Source organism: Sciurus vulgaris, assembly GCF_902686455.1.
Source record: "Sciurus vulgaris genome assembly, chromosome: 12".
NCBI lineage: Eukaryota > Metazoa > Chordata > Mammalia > Rodentia > Sciuridae > Sciurus > Sciurus vulgaris.
In genome coordinates, this window is record NC_136473.1 from 51261440 (window position 1) to 51288192 (window position 26753).

The 26753-nt window shown below is 35.7% G+C and overlaps 2 protein-coding genes and 1 long non-coding RNA gene across 6 annotated transcripts in view; 2 read left to right on the forward strand and 1 right to left on the reverse strand.

The window, feature by feature from the left end:
* Nucleotides 1-26753, forward strand: part of LOC306641236 — a 131762-nt gene that overhangs the window by 56585 nt on the left and 48424 nt on the right. The gene's annotated exons all lie outside the window — the stretch shown is intronic.
* Nucleotides 7002-9401, forward strand: LOC306641180 (melanoma inhibitory activity protein 2-like). Its single transcript, XM_079106105.1, is given in 4 exon segments — nt 7002-8514; nt 8516-8882; nt 8884-8965; nt 8968-9401. Coding segments are annotated over 4 exon segments (2217 nt in total). The 5' UTR covers nt 7002-7048; the 3' UTR covers nt 9270-9401.
* The window catches only part of RGS7 (regulator of G protein signaling 7), a 471183-nt gene continuing 460071 nt past the window's right edge, over nt 15642-26753 (reverse strand). For all 4 annotated transcript variants that reach the window (XM_079106140.1, XM_079106142.1, XM_079106141.1 and 1 more), the window contains one exon: nt 15642-16333. Coding sequence is in view for 1 of the 4 variants with exons in the window: in XM_079106142.1 (XP_078962268.1) it covers nt 16283-16333 (51 nt within the window). In the remaining 3 variants the exon portion in view is untranslated. The remainder of the gene's footprint in view (nt 16334-26753) is intronic.

Genomic DNA, 26753 nt, shown 5'->3' on the forward strand with positions numbered 1-26753 from the left:
TGTTTCTGTTTGTACTTGGAGTAACGGCATACCATTTGTGTAATCATACATTTACATAGGGTAATAGTGTTTGATTCATTCTGTTATTTTTTCCTTCCTCCCCACCCCTCCCATCCCTCTTTTCCCTCTATACAGTCCCTCCTTCCTCCATTCTTTCCCCCCTACCCCCCTTATGTGTTATTATCCACTTATCAGTGAGATCATTCGTCCTTTGGTTTTTTGAGATTGGCTTATCTCACAGCATGATATTCTCCAATTTCATCCATTTGCCTGCAAATGCCATAATTTTATTAGTCTTTGTGGCTGAGTAATATTCCATTGTGTAAATATACCACAGTTTCTTTATCCATTCATCAATTGGAGGACATCTAGATTGGTTCCACAATCTGGCTACTATGAATTGAGCAGCTATGAACATTGGTGTGGCTGTATCTCTGTAGCATGCTGATTTTAAGTCCTTTGGGTATAGGCCGAGGAGTGGGATAGCTGGGTCAAATGGTGGGTCCATTCCAAGTCTTATAAGGAATCTCCACACTGCTTTCCAGAGTGGCTGCACTAATTTGCAGCCCCGCCAGCAATGTATGAGTGTACATTCCCCACATTTCCCCACATCCTCTCCAACACGTATTGTTGCTTGTATTCTTGATAATTGCCATTCTAATTGGGGTGAGATGGAATCTTAGTGTAGTTTTGATTTGCATTTCTCTTATTACTAGAGATGGTGAACAGTTTTTCATATGTTTGGTGATTGCTTGTAGATCATCTTCTGTGAAGTGTCTGTTCATATCCTTAGCCCATTTGTTGATTGGGTTATTTGTATATCCTGGAAATTAGTGCTCTATCTGAAGTATGCGTGGCAAAGATTTTCTCCCACTCTGTAGGCTCTCTCTTTGCATTGCTGATAGTTTCCTTTGCTGAAAGAAAGCTATTTAGTTTGAATCTGTCCCAGTTATTGATTCTTCCTTTTATTTCTTGTGCTATGGGAGTCCGGTTAAGGAAGTCTGATCCTAAGCCAACAAGTTGAAGGTTTGGACCTACTTTTTCTTCTATAAGATGCAGGGTCTCTGGTCTGATTTCAAGGTCCTTTATCCATTGTGAGTTGATTTTTGTGCAGGGTGAGAGATAGGGGTTGTTTCATTCTCTTGCATATGGATTTCCATTTTTCCCAGCACCATTTGTTGAAGAGGCTATCTTTTCTCCATTGCATATTTTTGGCCCATTTGTCTAGTATGAGAAAATTGTATTTATTTGGGTTTGTGTCCGTGTCCTCTATTCTGTACCATTGACCTACCTGTCTGTTTTGGTACCAATACCATGTCGTTTTTGTTACTATTGCTTTGTAGTGGAGTTGAAGATCTGGTATTGTGATACCCCCTGTTTCATTCTTCCTGCTAAGGATTGCTTTAGCTATTCTGGGTTTCTTATTCTTCCAGATGAATTTCGTGATTGCTTGCTCTATTTCTGTAAGGTACATCATTGGGATTTTAATTGGAATTGCATTGAATCTGTATAGCACTTTTGGTAGTATGGCCATTGTGACAATATTAATTCTGCCTATCCAAGAACATGGGAGATCTTTCTAAGGTCTTCCTCTATTTCTTTCTTCAATGTTTTATAGTTTTCATTGTAGAGATGTTTTACCTCTTTGGTTAGATGGATGCCCAATTATTTTATTTTTTTTTTGAGGCTATTGCAAATGGAGTTGTTTTCCTCATTTCCCTTTCAGCTGTTTCATTGCTTGCATATAAAAATGCTTTAGATATATGTGTGTTGATTTTATAGCCTGCTATTTTGCTGAATTCATTGATGAGGTCTAGAAGTTTTCTGGAGGAGGTTTTTGGATCCTCTAACTATAGAATCATGTCATCAGCAAATAGTGACAGCGTAAGTTCCTCTTTTCCTATTCATATCCCTTTAATTTCTTTGGTCTGCCTAATTGCTCTGGCTAGAGTTTCGAGGACAATGTTGAATAGAAGTGGTGAAAAAGGACATCCCTGTCTTGATTCCATTTTTAAAGGGAATGGTTTCAGTTTTTCTCCATTAAGAATGATGTTGGCCATGGGCTTAGCATAAATGGCCTTTACAATGTTCAGGTACGCTCCTACTATCCTTATTTTTTCTAGTGTTTTGAGCATGAAAGGGTGTTGTATTTCACTGAACTCTTTCTGTGTCAATTGAAATAACCATGATTCTTACCCTTAAGTCTATTGACATGATGGATTATGTTTACTGATTTATAGATGTTAACCATCCTTGCATTCCAGGGATGAACCCCACTTGTTTGTGGGTGCACAATTTTCTTAATATGTTTTTGGATACGGTTTGCCAATATTTTGTTAAGGATCTTTGCATCTATATTCATCAAGGATATTGGTCTAAAATTTTCTTTCCTTGATGTGTCTTTTCCTGGTTTGGGTATGAGGGTGATATTAGCTTCATAGAATGAGTTTGGTAGGCTACCCTCCTTTTCTATTTCCTGGAATACTTTGAGAAGTATTGGAATGAGTTCTTCTTGGAAGGTCTTGTAGAACTCGGCTGAGAATCTGTCTGGTCCTGGGCTTTTCTTGGATGGTAGATTTTTAATGGCTTCTTCTATTTCATTGCTTGATATTGGTCTGTTTAAATTGTGTATGTCCTCCTGGTTCAGTTTGGGAGGAGCATATGTCTCTAGAAATTTGTCAATGTCTTCGGTAGTTTCTATTTTGTTGGAATACAGATTTTCACAAAGTAGCTTCTCATGTTATGTATTTCAGTATCAGACATGTCGTGATATTTCCTTTTGCATCATGAATTTTAGTAATTTGAGTTTTCTCTCTCTCCTTCTCTTTGTTAGTGTGGCTAAGGGTTTGTCTATTTTGTTTACTTTTTCAAAGAACCAACTTTTTGTTTTGTCAATTTTTTGAATTATTTCTTTTGTTTCATTTTCATTAATTTCAACTCTAATTTTAATTATTTCCTGTCTTCTACTACTTTTGCTGTTATTCTGTTGTTCTTTTTTTAGGACTTTGAGCTGTAATGTTAGGTCATTTAATTGTTGACTTTTCATTCTTTTCTGGAATGCGCTCCATGCAATGAATTTTCCTCTTAGTACCGCTTTCATAGTGTCCCAGAGATTTTGATATGTTGTATTGTGGTTCTCATTGACCTCTAAGAATTTTTTAATCTCCTCCCTGATGTTTTCTGTTTTCCATGTTTCATCCAATAGCATATTATTTAGACTCCAGGTGTTGGAGTAATTTCTGTTTTTTTTATTTTGTCATTGATTTCTACTCTCAGTCCATTATGATCTGATAGAACACAAGGCAGTATCTCTATTATTTTGCATTTTCTAAGGGCTGCTTTGTGGCATAACATAAAGTCTAATTTTGAGAAGTTTCCATGTGCTGCTGAGAAGAAAGTGAATCCACTCGTTGATGGATGGAATATTCTGTATATGTCTATTAAGTCTAGGTTATGGATTGTGTTATTGAATTCTATGATTTCTTTGGTTGGATTTTGTTTGGAAGATTTATCTAGTGGTGACAGCGGTGTGTTAAAGTCACCCAGAATTATTGTGTTGTGGTCTATTTGATTCCTGGAATTGAGAAGGATTTGTCTGATGTACAGGGATGCACCATTGTTTGGGGCATAAATATTTACTATCGTTATGTCTTCCTGATTTATGGTTCCTTTAAGCAGTATGAAATGTCCTTCTTTGTCCCTTCTGACTAACGTTGGCTTGAAGTCCACTTTATCTGATATAAGTATGGAAACCCCCGCTTTTTTACTGAGTCCATGTGCGTGGTAGGTTTTTTCCTATCCTTTCACCTTTAGTCTGTAGATGTCTTCTTCTATGAGGTGAGTCTCTTGCAGGCAGCATATTGTTGGGTCTTTCTTTTTAATCCATTCTACCAGTCTTATGTCTTTTGATTGATGAGTTTAGGCCATTAACGTTCAGGTTTATTGAGATATGATTTGTATTCCCAGTCACTTGGGCTTATTTTTGGTTTTTAAGTTGGCTTGGTTTCTCCTTTGAGTGGTTTTTCTCTAAGGTAGTTCCTCCCTTTGCTGACCTACATTATTGTTTTTCATTTCTTCCTCATGGAATATTTTGATGAGAACACTGATTAAACCATTTACAGCATTGCCATTTTCTTGACTATTTTTTCAGATTCAGAAAGTGTAATCCTTTTTTGCTGAATTTCCAACTTACCCAGCTATTAATTTTTTTCCCTTTTTTTTTTTTTTTTTTGTGGTGCTGAAGCTTTCCAAGGCAAGTTCTTCACCACTAAGCTATACTCCCCGTCCCCAATTTTTCTTTACATCTTAACCTATGTTCAAGTGGTAAAGGTGAGGTAACAAGTAAAACCATTTGTCATTTAAGTTACTTTCTTAAATGATCATTATTACCATGAAGGTTTTTAACAATTTTATTTTTCAAAATGAGCATTTCTTGCTATTCAGAATACCAGTGTTTCTAAGTTTCTTAATTTCTTTCTTTTTAAATTTGTGATACTAAGGCTGGAACCCTGGGCATTGTGCATACTAATCAAGTACTCTACCACTGAACCATATCTCTACCCTTTTTATTTTTTATTTTGAGACTGGGTCTCACTAAGTGACCAAGGCTGATCTCAAATATCTGATCCTCCTGCCTTAGCCTCTTGAGAGCTGGGATTATAGGTGTATACCACCACACCTGGCTTCTAAATTTCTGATTTGGCAAATTTATTACAAATAAAAGTTTAAAAATAATGTAACTAAAAGTTACCTTACTATAACTTCATCAAATAAAAATGGGATGAATAACAAATTAGAAAAATTCTCTTAGTGGCTCTTCAAATTTTATCATTATGAAAGTTATCTAGTTAATATTCTCATTTTCCTCCTTTACTAAGTTGTTTAAAGGAGATCAGTAGGAAAAAAACAACAAATTTTTTTACTTCTTAATAAGTATTGAAATATGAGATTTTTTTAAAAAGCAAGAATGTAGAAATAACAGTACAACTAGAAAGCAAACATACAGGAACTTCACATTTATAAGAAAGACTAATAATAAACATTTAAAATAAAGGATCTGAAATTTATCAAGTGGAAAGAAAGTGCTTGCAGCCCTGTTCAAGTATTTGTTCCTGTCCTTCCATAATGAATATTTTCCTTTGCAGATTTTGAAAAACTCCTTCCCTTGTCAGCATCTCTATCTAAAGTTGACAGACCAAAGATTTTTATTTTCAAACATGGATCACAATGGAATATAAAATTGGTTTGATTTCTGCTCTGCTACATTCACAAAAATATATCTGAAATTATGTTCTCAGACACAGTATTTTCACTGATTAAAGATAAAATTATCAGTCAAAAAATTTGGACCATTATCCTATTTTTAGAGATGTTTTACCTAATTTGTCTATATTTATAATCTCTTTCACACATTTTGTCATACAAAAGTTGGAAAGTACAACTTCTAAACTTTTTTCCAAACTTTATTGAGTTATAATTGACAGTTTAAAATTATAGCATTGTAGTATCTTAAGTTTCAAACTTGATACTTGGCTTTGTCTATTTTTTTTTTTTTTTTTTATTAATTATACAGTGGCTCACTAAATTGCTGAAGCTGGTTTTGAACTCGTGATCCTCCTGCCTCAGCCTCTGTAGTCTGTAGTGCCTGGCATTACAGGTGTGCGATACTATACCCAGCTGATAATTTGATTCTGATACACATATATACATTGTGAAATATTCACTACAATCAGAATAATTAACATATCCTTACCTTCCATAATTACATTTGTTAAAAAGTTCCTAAACTTTCGTAATATAATGAGTAGGATAAGAGTTTTAGTTTACACAGATACAACTCTGGCTATAGAAGTATAAATAATGATCAGTTTGATCACACGTGGTGGCATAATGCCTTTGAACTTGTCATGTATTTAGAAATATTCAGAAAACCAGTGTCTACCTGTGAATGTTTTCCTTCAAACATTAGATCTGGCTCATCAGCAATTAAAGGGTAACCAGGAATAAAAAATATATTGGGATGGTTTTTATTTATATGAAGCAATGAACTATGTACCTTAATATAATTTACCTTCAGGAGCTAACAGCACATCAAAGAATCTTATCTTATGCTTCTCTTTGGTATATATTTAGGGCCACCAGCCAGATTAGACCTTTTTAAGTAGTATGAAAAGTCAAATGAACATCTGAAAAAAGATTTTGACGACTCTTAAATAGTAGTCTAGGAAAAATTACATGTAAAACAACTCATTTGTTTTTTGTTTTTTGTTTTGGTGCTGGGGATTGCATGGTAGGCAAGCACTGTACCAACTGAGTTTTATCTCCAGCCCTCAACTCAAGTTTTACACTCCTCCTTTGTAGAAACATTTGATATGCTGTACTTCTAAAAACTAACTTGTCATAGCTAATTTTTGCCTGTGTTAGAAACTCTTCTAAAATTACCTTTCAAGTAATCTAACATGAGAGTTTTTGTATAGACATAATTCAGATTACTTCCATAGAAAGTGTCAACAGGGCCAGGGATGAAGCTCAGTGGTAGAGAGCTTGCCTAGCTTGCAGAAGGCCTTGGAGTTTAACCCCCAACACTGCAAGAAAAGGACAGGGAGGGAAGGGAAAGGGAGGGGAGGGAAGAAAAGGGGAGGGGATGGAAAGGAATGAGTCATTAAAACAAAATATGGTGTAAAAGTTCTAAAAAAAGTATACTAAGCTCTAGAATTTTAGTTATGTCAGACTGGATAATATGAGTGTACAGAATAGCTACTGCATAATAGGCTCAGCTGCAGCCTGGCCTAAACCAAATGGAGGAGTGGGTGGGTCTTGGCCTCCAGTGGGAGGGGCTATGCACTGCATCGGGGAGGGGCAGGCCTGTGAGCTCACAGGGCAGCATGAGCTCACAAAGTCCCTGGTGGCCAGTTGCTGTAGCTCCCTACCAGTTCCTGGTCACTTGGCTCCCTGTGAACAGCGCGGTCAGACTGCGCAGGTTTGGGCTCCAACAGAAAGCCTAGTGTCCACAGCCTGTTTTTGTGAATGGGCAGGATGTAGTTGGCAAATGAGTTTTGGAGCGATGGAGGGGCCAAGGGCTGCCCCTCAGCCTTGCTTGGGCCTGGGTCTGGAAGAAATATTCAGGGTTGCATCAGCATTGCCTGAAGATGTAAGAGCAGGCCCTAATCCTGGTGTCTTTCCTTGGTCGTTGGTGATACGTGCAGCTGTTGGATTTTTTGTTGCTCTCTTGTTTTTGTGGAGAAATGTTCAGTCTTTTAGAAGCAGGTTTTCCGTGGGAAGAGAACTGGCTCTAAAACTTTCTGAACTACTTGAAGAAAAATGCGAACTACTTGAAAAATTTAACCTTGTTCAAAAAGGGTATGACAGCTTGGAGTCATCCTTAAAGGATTTGAGTTTTGTGAAGGAGTCAACAGAAGCACATATTTTGGAGGCAACGTATGAAAAGCTCAATCGGTCCAAATCTAAACTTGAAGATGAAATACTCATTCTAGAAAAAGAGCTAAAAGAAGAGAAATCTAAACATTCTGAACAGGATGAATTGATTACGGATCTAGCAAAAAGGGTAAAGTCCCTAGAAGAAGAATCAAAATCCCTCAAGTCACAAGTAGTCGAAGCTAAAACAACCTTCAGAATACTTCAAATGAATGAAAAAGAACTGAAGGTAGCAATAAAAGAGGCTTTGAGTGAGAATAACCAGCTTCAGGAAAGTCATAAACTCCTTTTACAAGAAGCTGAAGTATGGAAGGAAAAAGTGAGTGACCTTCATAAACAGAAGATAACATTGGAAGACTCTAAGGTACAGGCAGAAGAAGTTCGACGTGATACAGAAAAGCACATTAAGTCTGTGACCGAACGCGTGCTAAAGATGAAGGATGGGGCTCCTGTGCCTGGAGAAGACCTAACAGATGACAGTAACTTAAAGTTGGAAGTGAAGAGTGAGTCAGAAAGTGGTGCTCACTTAGGAAATCAGCCAAAAGGAGCTTCGAAGGAACTGGTTCATGCTGTTAAGTTAAATGCCTCTTTAAAAACCTTAGGAGAAAGAAATCAAATTTATACTTCATTATCTGAAGTAGATGAAAGAAAAGGAGATCTTACAGAACCTATTAAAAATCTTCAGACTGAAGGAGAATCTTTGCGGTTAGAAGATACACAGCTTGAAAATGAGGACCAGAAGCTTCAGCAGAAACTTAAATTAATGATTGAACTGTATGAAGAAAATGAAGTGAATATCCTCGGGAAATTAATAGCAGAGGAAGAGTGCTGGTTCGAGGAAGAGGAGAGACTTTGCAAAGTGGATAAAAGGATCAGCCTCGCAGCTAAACAGCTAGAGACCTGTAGAGAGCAAGCCAAAGATTTGGAGGAAGAATTGGAGAGTACCATTCATTTTTATGAGAGGCAGATTCTTTTCTATGAGAATAAAGCTTGTGATGATGATTTGGCAGCTTCGACTGCTGGAAGAAACCGTGAGTATTTAAGGAAAGTAAATGCTCACAACAGAAAAAAATTACCTGAAAGAGTTTGAATTTAAATCTTTAGAAAAAGATCCTTATACACTTGATGTTGCAAATACAGTATTTGGCAGAAAGCATGCCCTATATGGTCCCTCACCATCAGGTCAAGTTTCATCTGAAATGAGAGCTTTTCATTTGGAAAGGAAGGGTGCACTCTCCCCTTTGCTTCCAGGGGAAGGAGGAAGAGGCTCAGGAGGCCCAGAGAAGCCTCTGGACCATCAGATTAGCAATAAAAGAAGAGAATCACGCTATGATGGGTTAACTGATCCTCATAGAGTACCTGCTGACACTGTGACCCTGTCACCTCCATGGGAACCAGACCATAAGATGATAAGCCCTCCACCAGGCCAAGTGTATTCTGATTGTGCTTGTTCCTCTACAAAGGCAAGATGGATATTTTTCTAATTATGGTAGACTATCCAGACCAGCAGAACTCAAAAGTCTTAATATTCCTTCTTGGATAAAGAGGATGAGCGTACATCTTCAGAAATGGAATCCAGTAGAAATAATGTCAAAGATGATCTTGATCATTTAAATGTGCCGGATTCATCTCGCCCTGCTGAAAATCAAGCAGCTGGTTCTGGCTTTGTTTTTGTACCTCTCGTTCCAGTCAGAAATCCATCACTTCGAGTAAATGCAAGGAGAAATTTCATGAGAAGAGGATCTTTCCTTCCTCCACCTCCTCCAGGAAACATGTGTGGAGCATCTGGAGATTATTTTCCACATGGCCCACAACCCCCTCCGTTCCAAATTTGAAATGAGGCGTTTTCCTCATTATCTTTTCCCAAGAGCTGGATTTTTCCCCCACCCCCACATTCTGAAAGTAGAAGAGAGGTTCCTTCAGGGTCAATTCCACCTTCAAATGAGCCTGCTGTTGAAGATCCAGAACCACAGCAAGAAATTTGACAATATTTTTGATCTTTCTTAAAAAGTAATTTGATTTATCTTATTTTTAGTTTAACTGCTTTTACTTAAGTGACTATACTTTTGTCCAATTGAAGTTTAGTGGCATTATCATCCTTAAGATGGTACTTTGTAATTAAAGATGACTTTAATATGAATCTTATAAGTAAATTATTTCCATTTTATTTTATTCTACATAGTATAAATTTTAATTCGTTTAATCCACTATTACATAAACAACAGCGGAGTTTTATATACGTAATCTTGCAGTTTGGGATATTTTAAACTCAAACAAAGGCTGCCTTTATGCCAAGAAATGTATTTACTATGATTGTAGCAAATATGAAAGTAACTTCTTTTTTTGGAGGAGTAGGTGCTGGGGATTGAACCCAGGGCCTTGTGCTTGTGAGGCAGGCACTATACAAATGAGCTATGTCCCCAGCCCGTAACTTTATTCTTAATAAAATATTTTAATTGATTTAAATTCTTGTTTGGCATTGATGATAATAAAAGTCAGCTAGTTATTCCATAAAAAAGAATAAGTAGAGCATATTAAGAGTAAACAAGAAACATGAGTGAACATGTCACGTAAACAGATTTCAAACATACAAAAAAATGCCAGTTCTCAGAAAATTTTCAGGAATTGGAAACCCTAATTTTGAGCTCACTCTATCCCCATTTACCCTTATATCTCCTTTACTTTATGCCCATTTTCACAAAATTAGTAATTGCATTCTATTGTGGTTCGCTGATTCGGGGCATGACCTCGTCTTTGTTTTGCTCTCAGGGAGACTTTTGTAAACCATAAATGAATTATTAGGACACTGAAAGGAGAAAACAAAGACATAACTTCAGATTTTGTTATTGTTAGATTCCATAGTCAGTCATAAAATGACTTCCAAACTAGTATAAAATTTAAAAAAAATTCCTATTAATTTCTGTATCACTGCAAATAAGTAACAATTTGCAAAGCTGCACCAGTCCAGAGACCACACTTTGAACAATGGTTTCCCAATAGAGCCCAAAAAAGAGCATTTATTAAAAATACCCTAATTAAGAATTAGTAGAGTTGGATAATATCATGCTAAGCAAAATAAGCCAAACCCAAAAAACCAAAGACTGAATGTTATCTCTGATATGGGATGCTAATTCACAATAAGGGGTGTGCTAGGGAAGAGTAGAGTTACTTTAGGTAGAGGTAAGTGAAAGGAGGGGAAGGGGTATGGGGGTAGAAAGGATAGTAGAGTGAAACGGACATTTTTACCTCATGTACACATGACTGCTTGACTGATGTGATCCTACAATATGTACAATCTGAAAAATGAGAAATTTTACTCCATTTATGTATGATTTATCAAAATACATTAATCCATTAACTTTTTAATAAGTAATACAATATTCAAGAAGTACTAAAGAGTTTCCTAGTTACCTGCCACCCTGAAGTATATCTCCATCAAAAGAGACAAATTTGAACAGAAAAACAACACGCAAATCAAAAGAATTTTCATTATTTCTTGAAGCAAGATTTTATAGTACTGATAGGCTTGCTTTTAAAAAATTTTTCATTCTAATTGTACATGACAGTAGAATGCATTTATACATTTTGATAGCTCTTACATAGAGTACAATCTCTCATTTTTCTGATGGTACATATTGCAGTATCACATCAATCACACAGTGGAGGAAAGTTGACTACTGGCCAGGGTCAGGAATCAAAGAGAAGGAAGGGGGAAAAGACCATAGGGAAGATGCACTCTTCTTGGGCATGCCCTCATGTCCCACTTCCTCCCACTATGCCCCACCTGCCTACAGTTACCACCCAATCCATTCAAACTAGATGGATTGATTTGTACAACTGTCAACGATAAAATCATTTCATCTCTAGATATTCCTGCATTAACAGAAGCTTTCGGGGGAAGAGTTCAGATCCAAACCATACCATTCTGTTTCATGTGCTCATCTTCTATCACGTTAAGGATTTAAATACAGTTATTTTAAGATACTTTTCAAATTGGTCTAATCAATTTCCTTTGGAGTGACAAGGGCTTAGGCAAACACCCCATCCACTGAATCTTGGAATCAATAGCCTATGGTCTGCAAGACTTCCCAGGTCAAATCATTCATTCAGTCTTCCTGTGGGGTTATGAATACCCTTTTCCCTATGCACTTAGGGAGATTTCTGGTAACTTTTGTGTACAGGAGAAAGAAGTTCCTGTACTTATATTTTGGGTACAGACAAAAATATCTTTGGACACCCTGAACTGAGAAAGAAAGGATTTGTTGTGGTTTGAATTGTAAATATTTTCCAAAAACCTGTCTGCTGAAGGTTTGATGGCCAATCTTTGCTGCTATTGGGAGGGTGGAACCTTTTGAGGTATGGCCTGTTGGGAGTAAGTTAAGTCATTGGGAGTGTGCCCTTGAAGGGGCATTTTGGAACACAAGCCCCTCTCTCTTTTTTCTTCTGGGCCACCATGGGGCAAATAATCCTCTTCCACCATGTACTTCCACTACGATATACTGTGCACTCACAAACCCAAAGTGACAGGGCTAAATGACCATGGACTGAAACCATGAGTCAAAATAAACTATTCCTCCTTATAAGTAGTTTATCTCAGGTATTTTGTGATACTGGCAGAAATCAAATTAACACAGGTGAATTCACCCGTGCTGTATTACCACTAACTACTCTCAGATTGATTTGGTTCTGACAAGACTTTTTATTCTACTCAGGTGAGGAATTTCCAGAGGATTCTATTTTAGGATGGTCTCCTTCTCTTAGCCTACTATCAACCCTCTTGGTCCTAAAGCTTTATTGACACTATCTTGTTCCCAACCCTCCATCACTTCTGCCTACACTCTTGGTCTTTCTTGAGCTCTGATATCCTGATTCCACACTCAGTTTTGGCTTCCTGAACTATATCTTTGACTCATACCAGGTAGGAAGGGTATTTGGAAACTTCTTTTATCTTTTTATAAAGATTAATTTTTGGAGAAAAAGAAGCAGAAGAAAGTAAGATGAACATTATTTCTTTACCAATTATGTAGCAATAATTGTACTTGGTGATTTACATATGTTATTTAAAATACTGGAGTTAAATGTTATTAACCTTTAGAATGATATTAAATGCTCTCTGATTTATTGGATTTCCAAACAAGTGTGAAATAATTAAGGTCCTATAACCTATTAAAGACATTAAGATTTATGAATCAACTTACTAATCAAGAACTATTCATGTCTATCCAGTCACTAATGACCATTTTGAAAATGAAGTTATGAACACATTATATTTCTGCTCCAGGAAAACTTCCTTAAACATCCAGGATGTATGCAAATTTTTGCTTTAATGGGGTTTTTAGATAACAACATTGTATGTTTGATGCATTATTTGGTGTCTTTGTAAAAGTGAATTCTAGGGTATAAAATTCTCAAAGAAAAGATGCAAATGTATCGTATAACAAAACATATGAGATACTTGTATGTGATATGTAAGTTTAGCTCCTTCTCCAATCTTTACAGTGTCATGCACTGTTTCCTAAAATGGCTTAGAGGATGGATTGGTATCTTCAGTTATCTCCTTAGAGAGCTGTTAGAATATGCAAAGAGATAGTCATGGGCAACAGTGAAGCTGTTGAATAGTCAATGTGCTTTTTCAAATTCAGGCTTATTTGTGGAAACCATCAACACATGTGGCACATGGAATAAAACCATGGTAGTAGCCAAGACTTACCTCTCCAAAATTATTATTTATTTCTTCTTCAATAAATACACCAATATTATTTGCAAGCCATCATATAAAGAGAAGTGAGCACTCATCCAGGAAGATGGAGGACAAAGCTGTGTGAGTCCTAAGTTAACAAGATCAAGTTACATACTTGTCATAACAACAAGGGAGGGTTCATTTATTTTCCTGAAACCTGTCAGGATATAGCTTAGATGTGGTGGCCGACCACATTTCTGTTATTCTGATTCAAGCAGAAAATCCTTTGCAGATCCACAAAAAGTATTATTGCAATACTGCAAAGGGGAGAATTCCATTCAATGCAATTTAGATGATGCATTAAGTATTTTTGCATCAATATAGAAACTCCAGGTCATTGGAAGATAACTTTAAAGGTGGTCTTAAGATAAAAAGACTTCTGAACAACCATTATATTCAAGACACTTGAGAGATTTTTTATTCTATGCTTTCTAGATCAAATGATCCTGAACTGGGGTAGGAGATAGATGCCAAGGGCTTATTGAAGTTAACTGCAAGAACTCCAAAACTACTTTTTTAAAAAATTCAAGTACCAACCAGACCCAAATAAATGGAGTCAATTAGACCATTAAAGCTATTATGTACTTGAACCCGGAAACCTGAGTAAATGTTTTATTAGGAGTTTCTCACATAGAGATATTTGCCTGAGAGTTTCCCTTCTCTACTGGTTTTCACCATTCTTTTGTCTTTCATTTCTGCATGGATTCATAATTTGGAATTGCCAATAAGAATGGACTTCTAAGGAGTGACAATTTTTGAAAGATAACTACTGAAATTGCCAATCATTTTTTCAAGTTCAAGTTCATTTACCCATCATATTTTCCTAATAGGGTTATTTTTCTCCTTTAAATAATGTTTTTATTAACTAGAATCTTAATCTAGCTTCAGTGCCATTTGTACTAGGCTGCTCTGAATTGTTTTTGAGGGAGAAAGTACATTAACTTAATTTTCATTTTATTCACTTTTTTAAAAAAAGTCATATAAACATAAAATTAAATCTTTCTTAATCCACTTGCAGTGTTTAGATTATAGCCTATGTACAAATTTTTCCTACCAAGTCTCCCCCTTTTTGTGACGATTTTATAGACTAGTTTCATAGACCCCACTACTGATTTTTCACTAATGTTGGTAAACTTTTTCAGAATTTGAATTTATGTATAGTAAGTAATGAGCACTAATAACTTAAGCTCTTGTTTTTAGATAGCCAGAGCCTGCAATATCTTGGTAAATGCAGAAGAAAGAGGTCAGACCCATCTCATGGCTGGTCAACATTTTGGGTCCCTGATCTAACCCTTGAAGTGAATTGTTTCTTACCTGGGATCCATGAATGAGCTCCAGGACTAAATCTGAGAATGTGTTGACATTCAGCACCAATGATTCCTATGTGAGAGTATATGTGGATTTGTACATTTTTACCAAAAGAAATAATGTTACTGAAAGCTGGGTCCTTGTCCCTGATGCCAATTCAATAATGAGGACATGATTTTGAGAAAAGGGACAAAGTAGTTTTATTGCTTTGCTAGCAAAGGAGAAGCATAGGAGACTCCTGTCCCAGAGGCTATGATTCTGCCCATCAGGGAGAACAGAGGGTTTTTAAAGAAGTGATTCATTCCAGGTATTGGGTGTGTGTGATTCATTTGTTAATTTGGGAGAGAGAAGAGGAAAAAACCTGTCTGTTTTAAGATAAGCCTCAGGGACAGAGCAGCAAAGGCTATATTCAAAGCATGAAGTAGACCGCTGCTACATTAAAAGGTATGGATAGTTGTATAATGGGCCCTGCAGTCATACTTCCTGGATGTTTGCTGATGGGATTTTTGAACATGTGATCATTTGAATGAGTAGAAGGAAAGGATTATTTTCCATTTACTTTAATCTCTACCTAACCATCTGGCTGTGTGACTTCAAACAATACTTGTAACCTCTCCTTTTTAAAATATTCTCAAGACCATAGAAATGATCTTAAAGGACTTTCGTAAGAATGAAATGTAAGAATTTATGTAAAGTCCACAATACAGGCACCATGAAATGTTAATAATTACATCTTATTCTCAAAGGAATCTATAAGGTCATAAAGTGAAGAAACACTGACCATAGGTATTTTGTAGAATTGTGCTTAAAAAATCAGTTCTGGTTTGGGAAATCACACTCAAGTCTAACTCTAACAAATATTAATTAGTAAAACATAGAAATGTATATTCATAACAAGGCAGAAAGTCATCCTTAAATAGCTCTGAAAATGTGGAAGACCAATTTGTGTGTTTTTCAGTGGGAGAAAAACAGTCTACCTGGTTTGGACTGACCTGGAAATGAAGTACTTTCAATTTGCTCCTGACTGCTATAACCATCCAAGTTTGTCTTGAAACTCAGAAATTTAGCTCAAATTGATAGTCTAAATTGAAAACCTATGACTATGAATGTGTTCTCATCCTTTTACTGTAGTAGGGAAGAAAAAAGTTATAGAAGCAAGGAGATTCTGCATCTTTTAATGAAAGATAAAACAACAATATAAACATACACAAATTTACAGAGAAGGATTCAACTTTGATACATTTGGAGTAAAAGGTGTTTCTTATTTAAATATGGTATAAAAATAAATGCAAGAAACATTAACTGAGAATGTACAGACATCAGACAAAGACATGAGCTTGTTTTGGACTGTGAATACATTGGTGACATGAAACTTTCTGTGCTAATTTATTGTTTAATAATTGTGAAGCCATATGTATAATTATTGATATATGCTTTTTTCTTTTATAATTCTTCCAGTTTGTGAATGACTGAAATTTAGTGAACTGTGTGTCTAGCAGAAGCTTTAAGAGAAAGAAAGGGAAAAAAAAGTTTTACTTTACTTGAACTTGTTAAAAAGGAAAAAACACAGATCCAGCTTAGTAGGAAGAAGAAAGCAGACAACAGTTTGAAATGGAGGCATTGAGATGGCAAAGGGTCCCTTGAAGATAGCAATGCCTTAATGTGCACACAAAATAGAACAATTCAGGTCCTTCGTTCATGCAACATCTTGGTCTAATGTCCTCTGATCCAGGTAACAATGACAAGCTACAAAGTATGTGCAATGACTCCAGTCTGCTTCCATGCTACAAGATGATCCATTTAGTAAGACTGAACAAGGCTGGTTAACCTCTTTGATGTGAGAGACTTCCCCTGAGGAAAAAAATATACATGTATTAAAAAAAAAAAAAAAGAAAGAAAAAAACCAAAGTATGATAATTGAAAACCTGCTTACTAGTAGCATCCTTTTCTTTTTTTCTTTTTTGGATGCAAGGGTCAAAACTCAACCCTTTTTACCTACAGGGCTGGGAATCTAGCCCAGGCTCTCACACATGCTAAGCATGTCTTTACCACTGAGTTACATCCCCAGCCCTGAAAACTGAACCTTTTACATACATCTTAGTCCAAACATCAAGATAATCTTCCTCCCCTCCCTCCTCCCACCAACACATCACACAAAGTGGCTTTCCCTCCCCCACCCTCATCCACCTCCTTTCCACTGCAAACAGACTGATGGTTTCACAGCACAGATTAGCAAATCATAAAACATGTCCATAAACATTCCATCGAGGCTTAGCAATGAGGCAATACCTAGGTTCCCAACTGGTTAGGAACATGTTACAATAAATCTTAGTAAGCTGCTCTGAAGGATAATAATGTGAATGCATTCTGTGAACTAAGTGTTGAATTTATAAATACTGAAAAATTCAGGGGGGATGATTTAATTAAATAAAATGTACTTTGAGGGTGTGACTGGTGAAAACTCAAGATTGGATCTATCCCCAATCTTCTATAATTAATGGAGGAAAAGATGCTAATTGTACATCTAGAGCAAGAGGTCTACATATTCCGTATTTCAAACTGTCACCACTTTTCTGTCCTTTCCTACCTGACTTCCTCCAGTCCTAACCCCAGAAAAATATAATTCTGATTCCACATATTGTTCTGATACATTGCGTCCATATTCATCTTGTTCTTTTTTTTTTTTTTTTTTTGAAACTGAAAACCAAATCATTCCTGTTAATTATAAATATTCGAGGAAGATAAGAAGTTGTTTGACATTTTTGATCAGAATGTAGGTTGTTGGTTGTTGGTTTTTATTTCATTTCTAATTGTGTGTGTGTGTGTGTGTGTGTGTGTGTGTGTGTGAGAGAGAGAGAGAGAGAGAGAGAGAGAGAGAGAGAGAGAGAGAGAGAGGCACATGCTGGAGCAAATGCTCTACCACTGAGCTACATTTCCGGACCTGAATAATTTACTTTTAAAAAGGGCTTACTTTCTCTAAGCCATCTGTAGGATGAAAGGGAGTACATATGGTGGGAGCAAAAGAGTGAACACAGAAGACTGGGGGAAAGATACTAATATAAAACTATTTCTTTTAAAACTATTTGTTGATGTGATTTGATTCATTGGGAAATGGTCACATTAAAATTTGAAACTCAGTTGTTTCCTTATTTGAACTATGAAAGCAAGTGTTACCTCCTGAATCTGTTAAGAAAGAAACAGGGTTCTCTTTCTATGTTTTTCTGTTTTGTTTTCTTCCTTAAATATCCACAAGTCATGAAAAATACTAGTACTTGCCTCATATGTACTTCTTTAGAAATGGGATGTGGTAAAAGTTTAGTTGACTGGCTCTTATCCTGGAAAATATTTAAAATTAACTTTTTCATAGAAGCCCATACAGAAGCATAGGCCTATAGTGAACCTGGAGGTTTGTGATAATAGAATGACAATGAACACAAATGGAAAAACATGTGCATACATTTTAATAGAGTCAAACAAAAAAACTATGAACTTAACAACTAAGCAATAAGGATATTGATTTTGTGTACTGGGACAATTAAAAAGCAAACTTGGGTATAACCAATAATAAAAGGAAACTTAAGTGACCCACTAGAGTCAAAGCACATAGCATGGATTCTCAGTAGGTCATCTAGATTCGAAGAGCTAAATCACCTGGACCTAATTGCAAACCATTTGCATATCATGCCTAGTTCATGTATGGAAAGGAAAAATATCCCAGTTATATTCTAGGGCACAAAGAAACCATTGTCATGTATGCTATCCATTGCCCTCTCTTAGAAAGTTCTAAAATAAAAACACCGACCCTTCTAGGAAGGCAGGTCACTGGTCCCAAGTCTGCACGTCAGCCCTTGTGGAACAGTCATTTTCAGTGCACTTCCTTGCAAGTCAGTTATTTTTATGAAATTTTTCCAAGTTGAAGAACCTGGGAAATTTTATAGCTCAATTCTAACATCTTAATTCTAGAAAGTAAAAGGACTAAAACAAACAAAAGTCTTACCAATAGCATTTTAAACCAAACTACTTACAATAATTAATTCTGAATGAACAGTAACTATTTTTAACTACATGAATAAGTGTATAATTTAAATCTTTCCTGTCAGAGTCTAAAGGAAACAGATTGCAGAGGAAACAGTAATCTATAAGAAAAGATAAATACAGAACAAAACAAAAACAAATGCTATGATTTTTCAGTCCCTGTTAAATGAACAATGTGTAAGAAAAATAAGCACATAATTAGTCTCAGGACAAAATAAACCTGAAACTTTAGCTGGCACCCAAGTGAATACAGACCAGTATCCTAATCTATAATACAAAAACCATATGAACAAAGAGTTTTCTAGTGTCTGACAATTAGACTTCACTGTCAAACCAATTCCTTCCTATCCTAAACACTGTGTAGAGATTTCATTATAATCAGGGACAAACAAAAATAATAACCTATGTGTTTGTTCCTAACTCTTCTTAATGAATTATAATAAGTTATGGATTTTAACTGATTTAAAATATAATTTTTGATCTTAAAATATCAACAGAAAATGACAAGGAGTTCTGAGTCTATCTTAGCTACATTTCAAGAACCTGGGGCAGCTTTCCACATTCCTCTCTTGCACACCTGTACCACAAAGGAATGGAGAGAAGCTATGTCTGCTTGGATAATTAAGGTCCAGGTTTAATTACTGCCATAAAAATGGACAAGAGTCTCTCCCAGTTTATAAGACACTGAACATACTGAGGAGAAATAAGAGCTTTTTAGAAGATGGCCATGGAAGATCTTCTAGAGAAAAACTGAGGTTTTCATCATCTTTTGGACTTTTTGAAAAGTTTAACCACCAAATCTTGCTATTCCCTGACAACTCCTAAATATTGTTTATTGTTCTTTCAATACCTCCAAGTCTTTCCCTTATGTAGATGTGGACTCAGGTACATTAGAATGCCTCATAGGCTGTAAGGTCATGGTGAGGGACTGGGAATAAGAAAGGGAAAATTCTTTAACTTGGACCCTTGGTGAGTTTTCCACAAATGGAAATTATCTTGCAATTCTCACAGGATAGAGAAACAATTACTATAATCTGAAGACAGGATAATTTCATGTGTAATACTTACAATGAATGTTTTACTGTGAACTTGATTTTCACTGGACATGATATGAAATACTGGATAGGCGTCTCAAAGATATATGGCAGACATTTTATTACTAGGATGAATATATTACTCTAGATTTCTGCCTCTGGCAACCTTACTTGTTGCAAATATAATATGCTGCATTACTCCCACACAGTAATTCCTGGAAACGAATATTAACTTTAAAAAGAGAATGTAAATGAAATTATACCAACCAGTGATATAATTTCAGTAATGTGTTGAATGCTTTTGAAGTATTATTTTGTGTCAATGCAACCCAAATTGATAACTGAACAAGTGGAGATACTACATTAAAGCATTATAAGCCCCCACCTGATGTCAAGCCTCTTCAAATAGAGTTCCAAAATCATGTGTAAATGAAACTTGAAATTATAAAAAATATCGATTGCATTTTAACTTGACTTTCCTTATTTTAGAATAATGTATTTAGGGAAAAGAGCTTGGTATGACACCTTTCTTGATAGAGCTAGAGCTGGTTTGGGCATCGTCAATTCAATAGACCTTGAGAGTTTGGCGGGCACACTGCACAGGACTATGTAGACTGTCTGCCCATGATGATTCTCCCTCACTAAAATGCTCTTGATTATGATAAGCAATTCCTGATCTTGTTCAATAAATCTACTTTTACTAATTTGAATTAAAAAAAAAAAAAGGGAAAGTCTTGTTATTGCCTTTCTGCTGTTAATGTGATTCAATGGTCTGACCAGATGCTCAGCCCCATAGCCATGAAATAAGAGCTGACAACTTGGTGGTAATGAGATACTGTTGAACCAGAGACAGCAAATACACATATAAAAGACTGAACCAAGAATGTACTCTGTTGTTTAGCTACCATGTTGAAAAATACTCTTGTAGACTTTAAAATCATTCATTACCTGGGTTTTCTGACCTTCTAAACTGCCTACTGTCACTCCACAAAATGGTTCTTGTTGACCTTGGCACTGGCTGCTCTCTCAACTAAGGTCTCCTATCTGTGCTCATACCTGTTCAGATCCTACTCACTCTTCAAAGGTGACCTTCTTACCCATATCCCTGCTGAAGCTTTCCAACTGCCCCCTAAATTCTGAAGCTGCTTTCTCTGAATTCTCTGCACTAGTGCATTTTCATGATGTCTTGTATTATTTTGTATCACCTGGCCTGGTGAAGCTGTTAAACAACATTAATATTATAGAAGTTCCCAGATAAGTACTTAATTGCATGAGTTGAACTACTTTATTGGAAATCTTATTTCAATAATAAATAACTAGAAACAAGTGTAATAAAACTCGTATGTCTCAGGACAAGTAACTTTTACCTCAGGGAGGAGACACATGGCAGGATGAGGAATGGGTGACATTGGTCACATCCTATGTGCTTGCTAATCAGTTGGCTGACAGAATCTAGGTCTTTTCAGCAGGAAAGATGGTAAGATAGAATTGAATCTAGGCTAGGTGTTTGGAAAGTTCTTCACTAATTTAAATGAAACTGATTCTTCTAGGTAAACTTACAAGTGAGTTCACTGAAACTAATAATTTTAGCAAAACTATTGAAAGTGTATAAGGGCCTAGAATATTAATGATGAGCTCAAATTTTTAAGATTTAACAAAAAGGAAAAAAAATTCTACAGCTAGTTTTGTGACTTGTATATTTAATGTTAAGTAATGAAAAGAATCTAGTATTGCATGGTAAAATTAACAGCTTATGAACATAAATAGCTTGCTGCATGGTCTGGAAAAGAGCAAGCAAAGTCAAACACTTTGATTTCCTTAGTTAAAAATATTTCCCACAGGCAGGCATAGTGGTGCACACCTGGAATCCTAGCCACTCAGGAAGCTAACACAAGAGGATCTCAAGTTCCAGGACAGCCTCAGCAATTTAGCAAGACTATGTCACCAAAGATAAAACAAAAAAGAGGCTGGAGCTCAGTGGTGGAGCACCCCTTGGTCAATCCCCAGAACCAAAAAATAAAAATAAAATAAAATAAATGTATCTCCTTTACAGAAAATGAGAATAGGGAAAAACACAAATAAACAAATTTTACTGAAATAGAATCATTTATATATTTCTACTTTCTTATACAAAAATACATGTTCTTAAAGTTTTTTAACCAAATTGAAATTATACTGTGACTAGTATGAATAACATGTATATATAAGTGATTAAAATATAATCATTGTTACATGTTAGTATTGTTTTTCAAACTCAATGTATTAGTGAGAAAATGTATTTAGAGAGATGCAATCAACAATTAGTAAAAAATGAAATATTATAGATTGCAAAATATCAGAGTACATTGCACCTAAGGGAATGTATTAATGTGTTGCTTATGAAAGGTTGCGTTCTAGACACGTATAACATACATAAGTACTATATATACACATATATATGTGGTTTTATACATATATATGTATATGTTTCATATAATACAAGTGCACACACAAACAAAATATATTGGTCAAGTGTATCAAATATGGTGGCATTAAAAATATGAAAGCCACTACTCAAAAATCTGATGTTTAATAGCTGTATACTAGTCTACTAGTAGCTATGCCTTTATGTATTTAAGAAATGCACAATTATTGAACATTCAGAGTATGTACTATATTTGGCCATTATATGATACAGTGAACATTCTTGTATATGGGGGAACGTCTGGATTTTCTTAGGATTAAATTACCAGAAGTTGTATTACTGACTTTAAGTGAGAGATTTTTGAACTTTTAGCATATTCTGTCAAATTCTATTCCAGAAAAGTGACAGCAATTCATACTCCCAGGAATAGGGTGTGAGATCACCTATTTTCTTTCCTCCTTTCTCATGCTAAGTTGTTGTTTTAAAATAAAACTAACATATTTGAAGTAATGTTTTTGTTAGTTTCTGAATGAAACTTGTCTATTAACAACAATAGGCTTTCTTTTTGTTTTCTTGTGTACTTATTGGTGATTTGTGTGTGTCTACTGTTAAAACTGCCTAAGTCCTCTGCTAATTTTTCTAGTGGTATTTTGCCCTTTTGATTACTTATTTGCAATTTTTTTCTTCTTTAAACTGTATTAGATCTTTATCTGTCATGGACATGCACTTTTACATTTTTTAAAAAAGGGTTTACCAGGTTTGAGGACAGAGAAAGATGCAGTTTGTAACTAAATAACTATCTTCAAGGTGCATTAACTATTCCAGAAGTGGATTTCTGTCCTCCTCCCTGCACTTTATGGCATTTTAATCAGTAATCTGAACAATTACACTGATGGAATTCTGATCAAAGACATACATAATGCAAATTTCATTATCTTGGTTAAAAGACGGGGTAGCAGAGAGATACTCCAAATATTTATGTAAAGGTACAAAAAGGAATTGCGAAACTTAGTCACAAGATAAAATTTAGTGTGAAGAAGAGTAAAGAACCAAATTTATACTAAAATGAATAAACAACAAACAAACAAAACCTAGAAGTAAACCACAAGATATGGGAAATGTAATTGTAGCACATCAGAAAAAAATCTTTAGTGATTTAAAGTAATGTCTTAATTTAAGCTCCAAATAACTTCACATTTTGCTAGAGTTGGAGGGAGGATAAGGTGGAGAAGCTGATGCAGTTTTTCAGGCTAGAGTGTAAAAGTTATAGGACACTTAGCCAGGGAAGTGCTATTCTTACTTCATACTGGTTAAGTTACATATAGGGTATTGTATTCCATTATCATTTAGGAGGACTATGGATGACCTAGAACAAATGTAGAATGTAAGTAAACAAGATGGTGAAGGAAATTAATAAGTGAGAAAATATTAGAAATTCAACTTTCCCAATCAATATAAGACTCAGACTTAACTTGATAGAAATTTTTAAGGCACTCTATCAAGTCTTTCAAATGTTCAGACATTTTTCATTTCATACCATATTTCAACAGCTTACTTATTTTTCAATAAACTATATAAATGGGTAAATTCAATTATAAAGTTATGTTATAGGAACAAACACAATTGAACATTTTCTTTCTTTCTTTCTCTTTAGTGGTGCTGGGGAATCAAACCCAGGACTTCACCCATGCCAGGCAAGCACTATACCACTGAGCTACCTCCTCAGCCACAGCTGACTCTTAATACCATACAATTCAACTAGTTGCAGAATTTTGTGGTCATAAGTAGCACAGCCTTTCAGTTGTGACATTGGGTGTGCCCTTGACAACCATCAGTGGAGAGAGTTTTCAGTATGGTCTTAAAACTAATGACATCAATATCAATGAGAGTTGGTTAAAAATGATATTTGCATTCCACCAGAAAATGACTTAATTGGACTTTCTGACAGGTGGGGTCCAGGAGAGAGCAGAGCGGAATACTTCTACCTCAGTCATGTTCCTTAAACTGTATTCTTGTGAGATGCTTATAATCAATGAGTGGGTGGGTGGTGGGGCAGAGGGAGTGAAAGAAACAGATTGATTCTAATTCAGTTTGTTATGAGGACACAGAACCTGCATTTTCCAAACCCCTGATGATTTAGAGATATGGATAGTTGGAACACACTTTAAAAAACAGTGAACTAGAGATTTTAAAGAAAGGAAACAAAGAAAATGTGGTAGGAGCTGATTAAAATCACACCTTCAAATACTTCACCTGCTGTCATCTCAAGGAATGGTGTGCATTATTCTGCAAGCCTCCAGGAAGCAGAACTAGGATCAGTACTTGGGAAGTTAACAGAAAAGTAAACTGCTGAAATAAAGAAGGAATTTCTAAAAGAATGGATTACTCTGCTGTCTATGGGTGTCATATCTCTGGAACTTAGGAGCCAGCAGATGCTGGATGCCCTCTTGGTATTGAGCCTGCAGAAAAGATTGATGCAATGGCTGGGGACTGGATGTAGGGGAATAGAGCCTCTAAGTTTTTTCAATTCCAAAACTCCAAGAATCCTATCATTGTCAATATCTCCTCAAAAATACCATGAAGTTTTAAATTTTACAATCAGAAAAGTGAAAGACTTCCCAGTAATCGTTTCCTTTTGGAGTTTGTAACATGTTCTTGCTAGATGTTAATATGTATATTTCAAGTGAACACTCTTGCTAATGGGTGATTGTTATTTGCCTTTGTAGTAACTGAGCCATGTCTACTGGGTAATTTTTTAAATTGCCGATGAAATATATTGGAAAAAAAAGATCCGTAATACCAAAGCAAAATGCTGAGGATGTTGCTTGGCAGTAGAGTGCTTGCCTAGTACAAGCAAGGCCTGGTGTTCAATCCCTATTTAGGAACGGGGGTCAGGTGGGGGAGCAAAGCACAATCTGCATGACTTGAAGAAGCAAAACAAATAACAGTTGAACATTTTTTCTCTGGAAATAATACAGCAGTTTAGAGACTGTGTTTTAAAAACTCGATAACTGTCATACTCTAGTTTAATATTGGTCTCTGCTGGTCAAAATTTAAGTATAATTATTACAAGGGGATTGTTTGGCGTTTTCTCCTATTATTCTTAATTCCTGTCCCTGAAAAATAGTAACAACCATCAAAATATGAAGCACAATGCAGAGTATATGGAATTTGGCTTCATCCAAGTTTGCTGTATAGTATCTTTTAATGGCATATAAAATGCAGCAGGGTGTCTGTAAATATACATACAATACACCCATACTTATAGATTTTGTGATTTAGAGAAAGATGACTTTTTCCTAGCTACTGTCAATCACCTGTTTTGATATTATCTACTCCAAGTACTAGCACAGATTATGGAAAAGTGAAAATCGCATCCTCCTCATTAGTTTAAAATTGGCTTTCTTTTCTGAAAATATATTTCAAAAAGGAGTGATGATGAACATATAAGATGCTACATGTAACTTTAGAATGAGCAAGAGAAAATGAGAAATAGATGGCTTGGGGGTGATACACTAAGTGAACTCATAACTAGAAATAATTATTATATGACTTTTAGTGGAAACTAAATTTGACATTATGATAAGCTCAATTTTTTTCTACCTAAGTTCCATTGGCATTTTTTTCCTGGAAATAGAAAACAAATTTATAAAAAGAATATGTGAATGGATTTCTCTTAGACTACTGATAACATTCTAACTCAATTCAATTTTGTTCAGTGACATGTAACTCACCAAGGTAGATTGATATTGAGAGTTGACTATCTGCAAAGTACTTTGCCAAAGTGGTAATGCTTATGCTATCATATAAGCATGCAAAAATACCCCTTTATCTTTTTGCTTTATGTAGTTAGTTTTGTACATTAATATGGGGTTTAGATCATATTTGAGTAATAATTTAAGCTCAAGCATCTTCAAATAAAACAAAGGGATAATGTAAAACATTGTGCTAATTGTTAAGTAACTCCTGAGATCACCAAGTGAGACAATTTGAAGTTTATATTTGCATTTTCTTCCAGTAAACCTGACTTAGTAATGTTCTAGTAATTTCCTGGGTGCTCCAAGTCTTCCTCTTTCACTTCTATTTTACCACCCATGGTTTTGTCCTTACCATCTATCATCCAGCAGCAGCTGTTGATCCTGAAAACTTGCCCTACTATCCCTACCTTTCACTCTCTTCTACTTCACATATGAAGATGGTATGTGTGTAAATGCAGAAGTCAGCCTGGACCCTGGGTTATCTTCTTCTGTGCTCTGTTCTTCTGACTGCAAATCTCCACAGAACTCCTGGGTGAATCTGTTGAGTTCTCAGACATTCTTTCTGGTGTCACTTTAATGCTCTCTCTCTCTCCTGTAGGGTCAGCTGCCTGCCTAGTTAGTAGACAGGTCTCTTGGTTAGCCCTTATCTCTGTTTATCCCTAACTAATCTGGGTTTCTTAAGATAAGTCATCATGGTTTACATTAAACCATGTAACTATGGGAAACTAGTTCTTTTCCTTGGACAGTTAACATTCATAAGGAGAGAACCAACTTAGGTGCACTAGTTAATAGCATCCCCAAAATAGTAACTTAAGTTCACGTCTGTCCTCTCATGGGCATAAGCTTCCTAACCGCAGGGCTATGTCTTCTTGTCTACATATTCTCAGAATACGAAGTACCTGATGCATAGTAGCTACTCCATAACTTTTATTTTTTTTTTTGCCTTGCTTTATTTATTTAATTAATTTTTTTGTTGGCACTAGGGATTAAACCCAGCACTACTCTGCCACTGAGCTACGAATTTCCCAGCTCCTTATTTT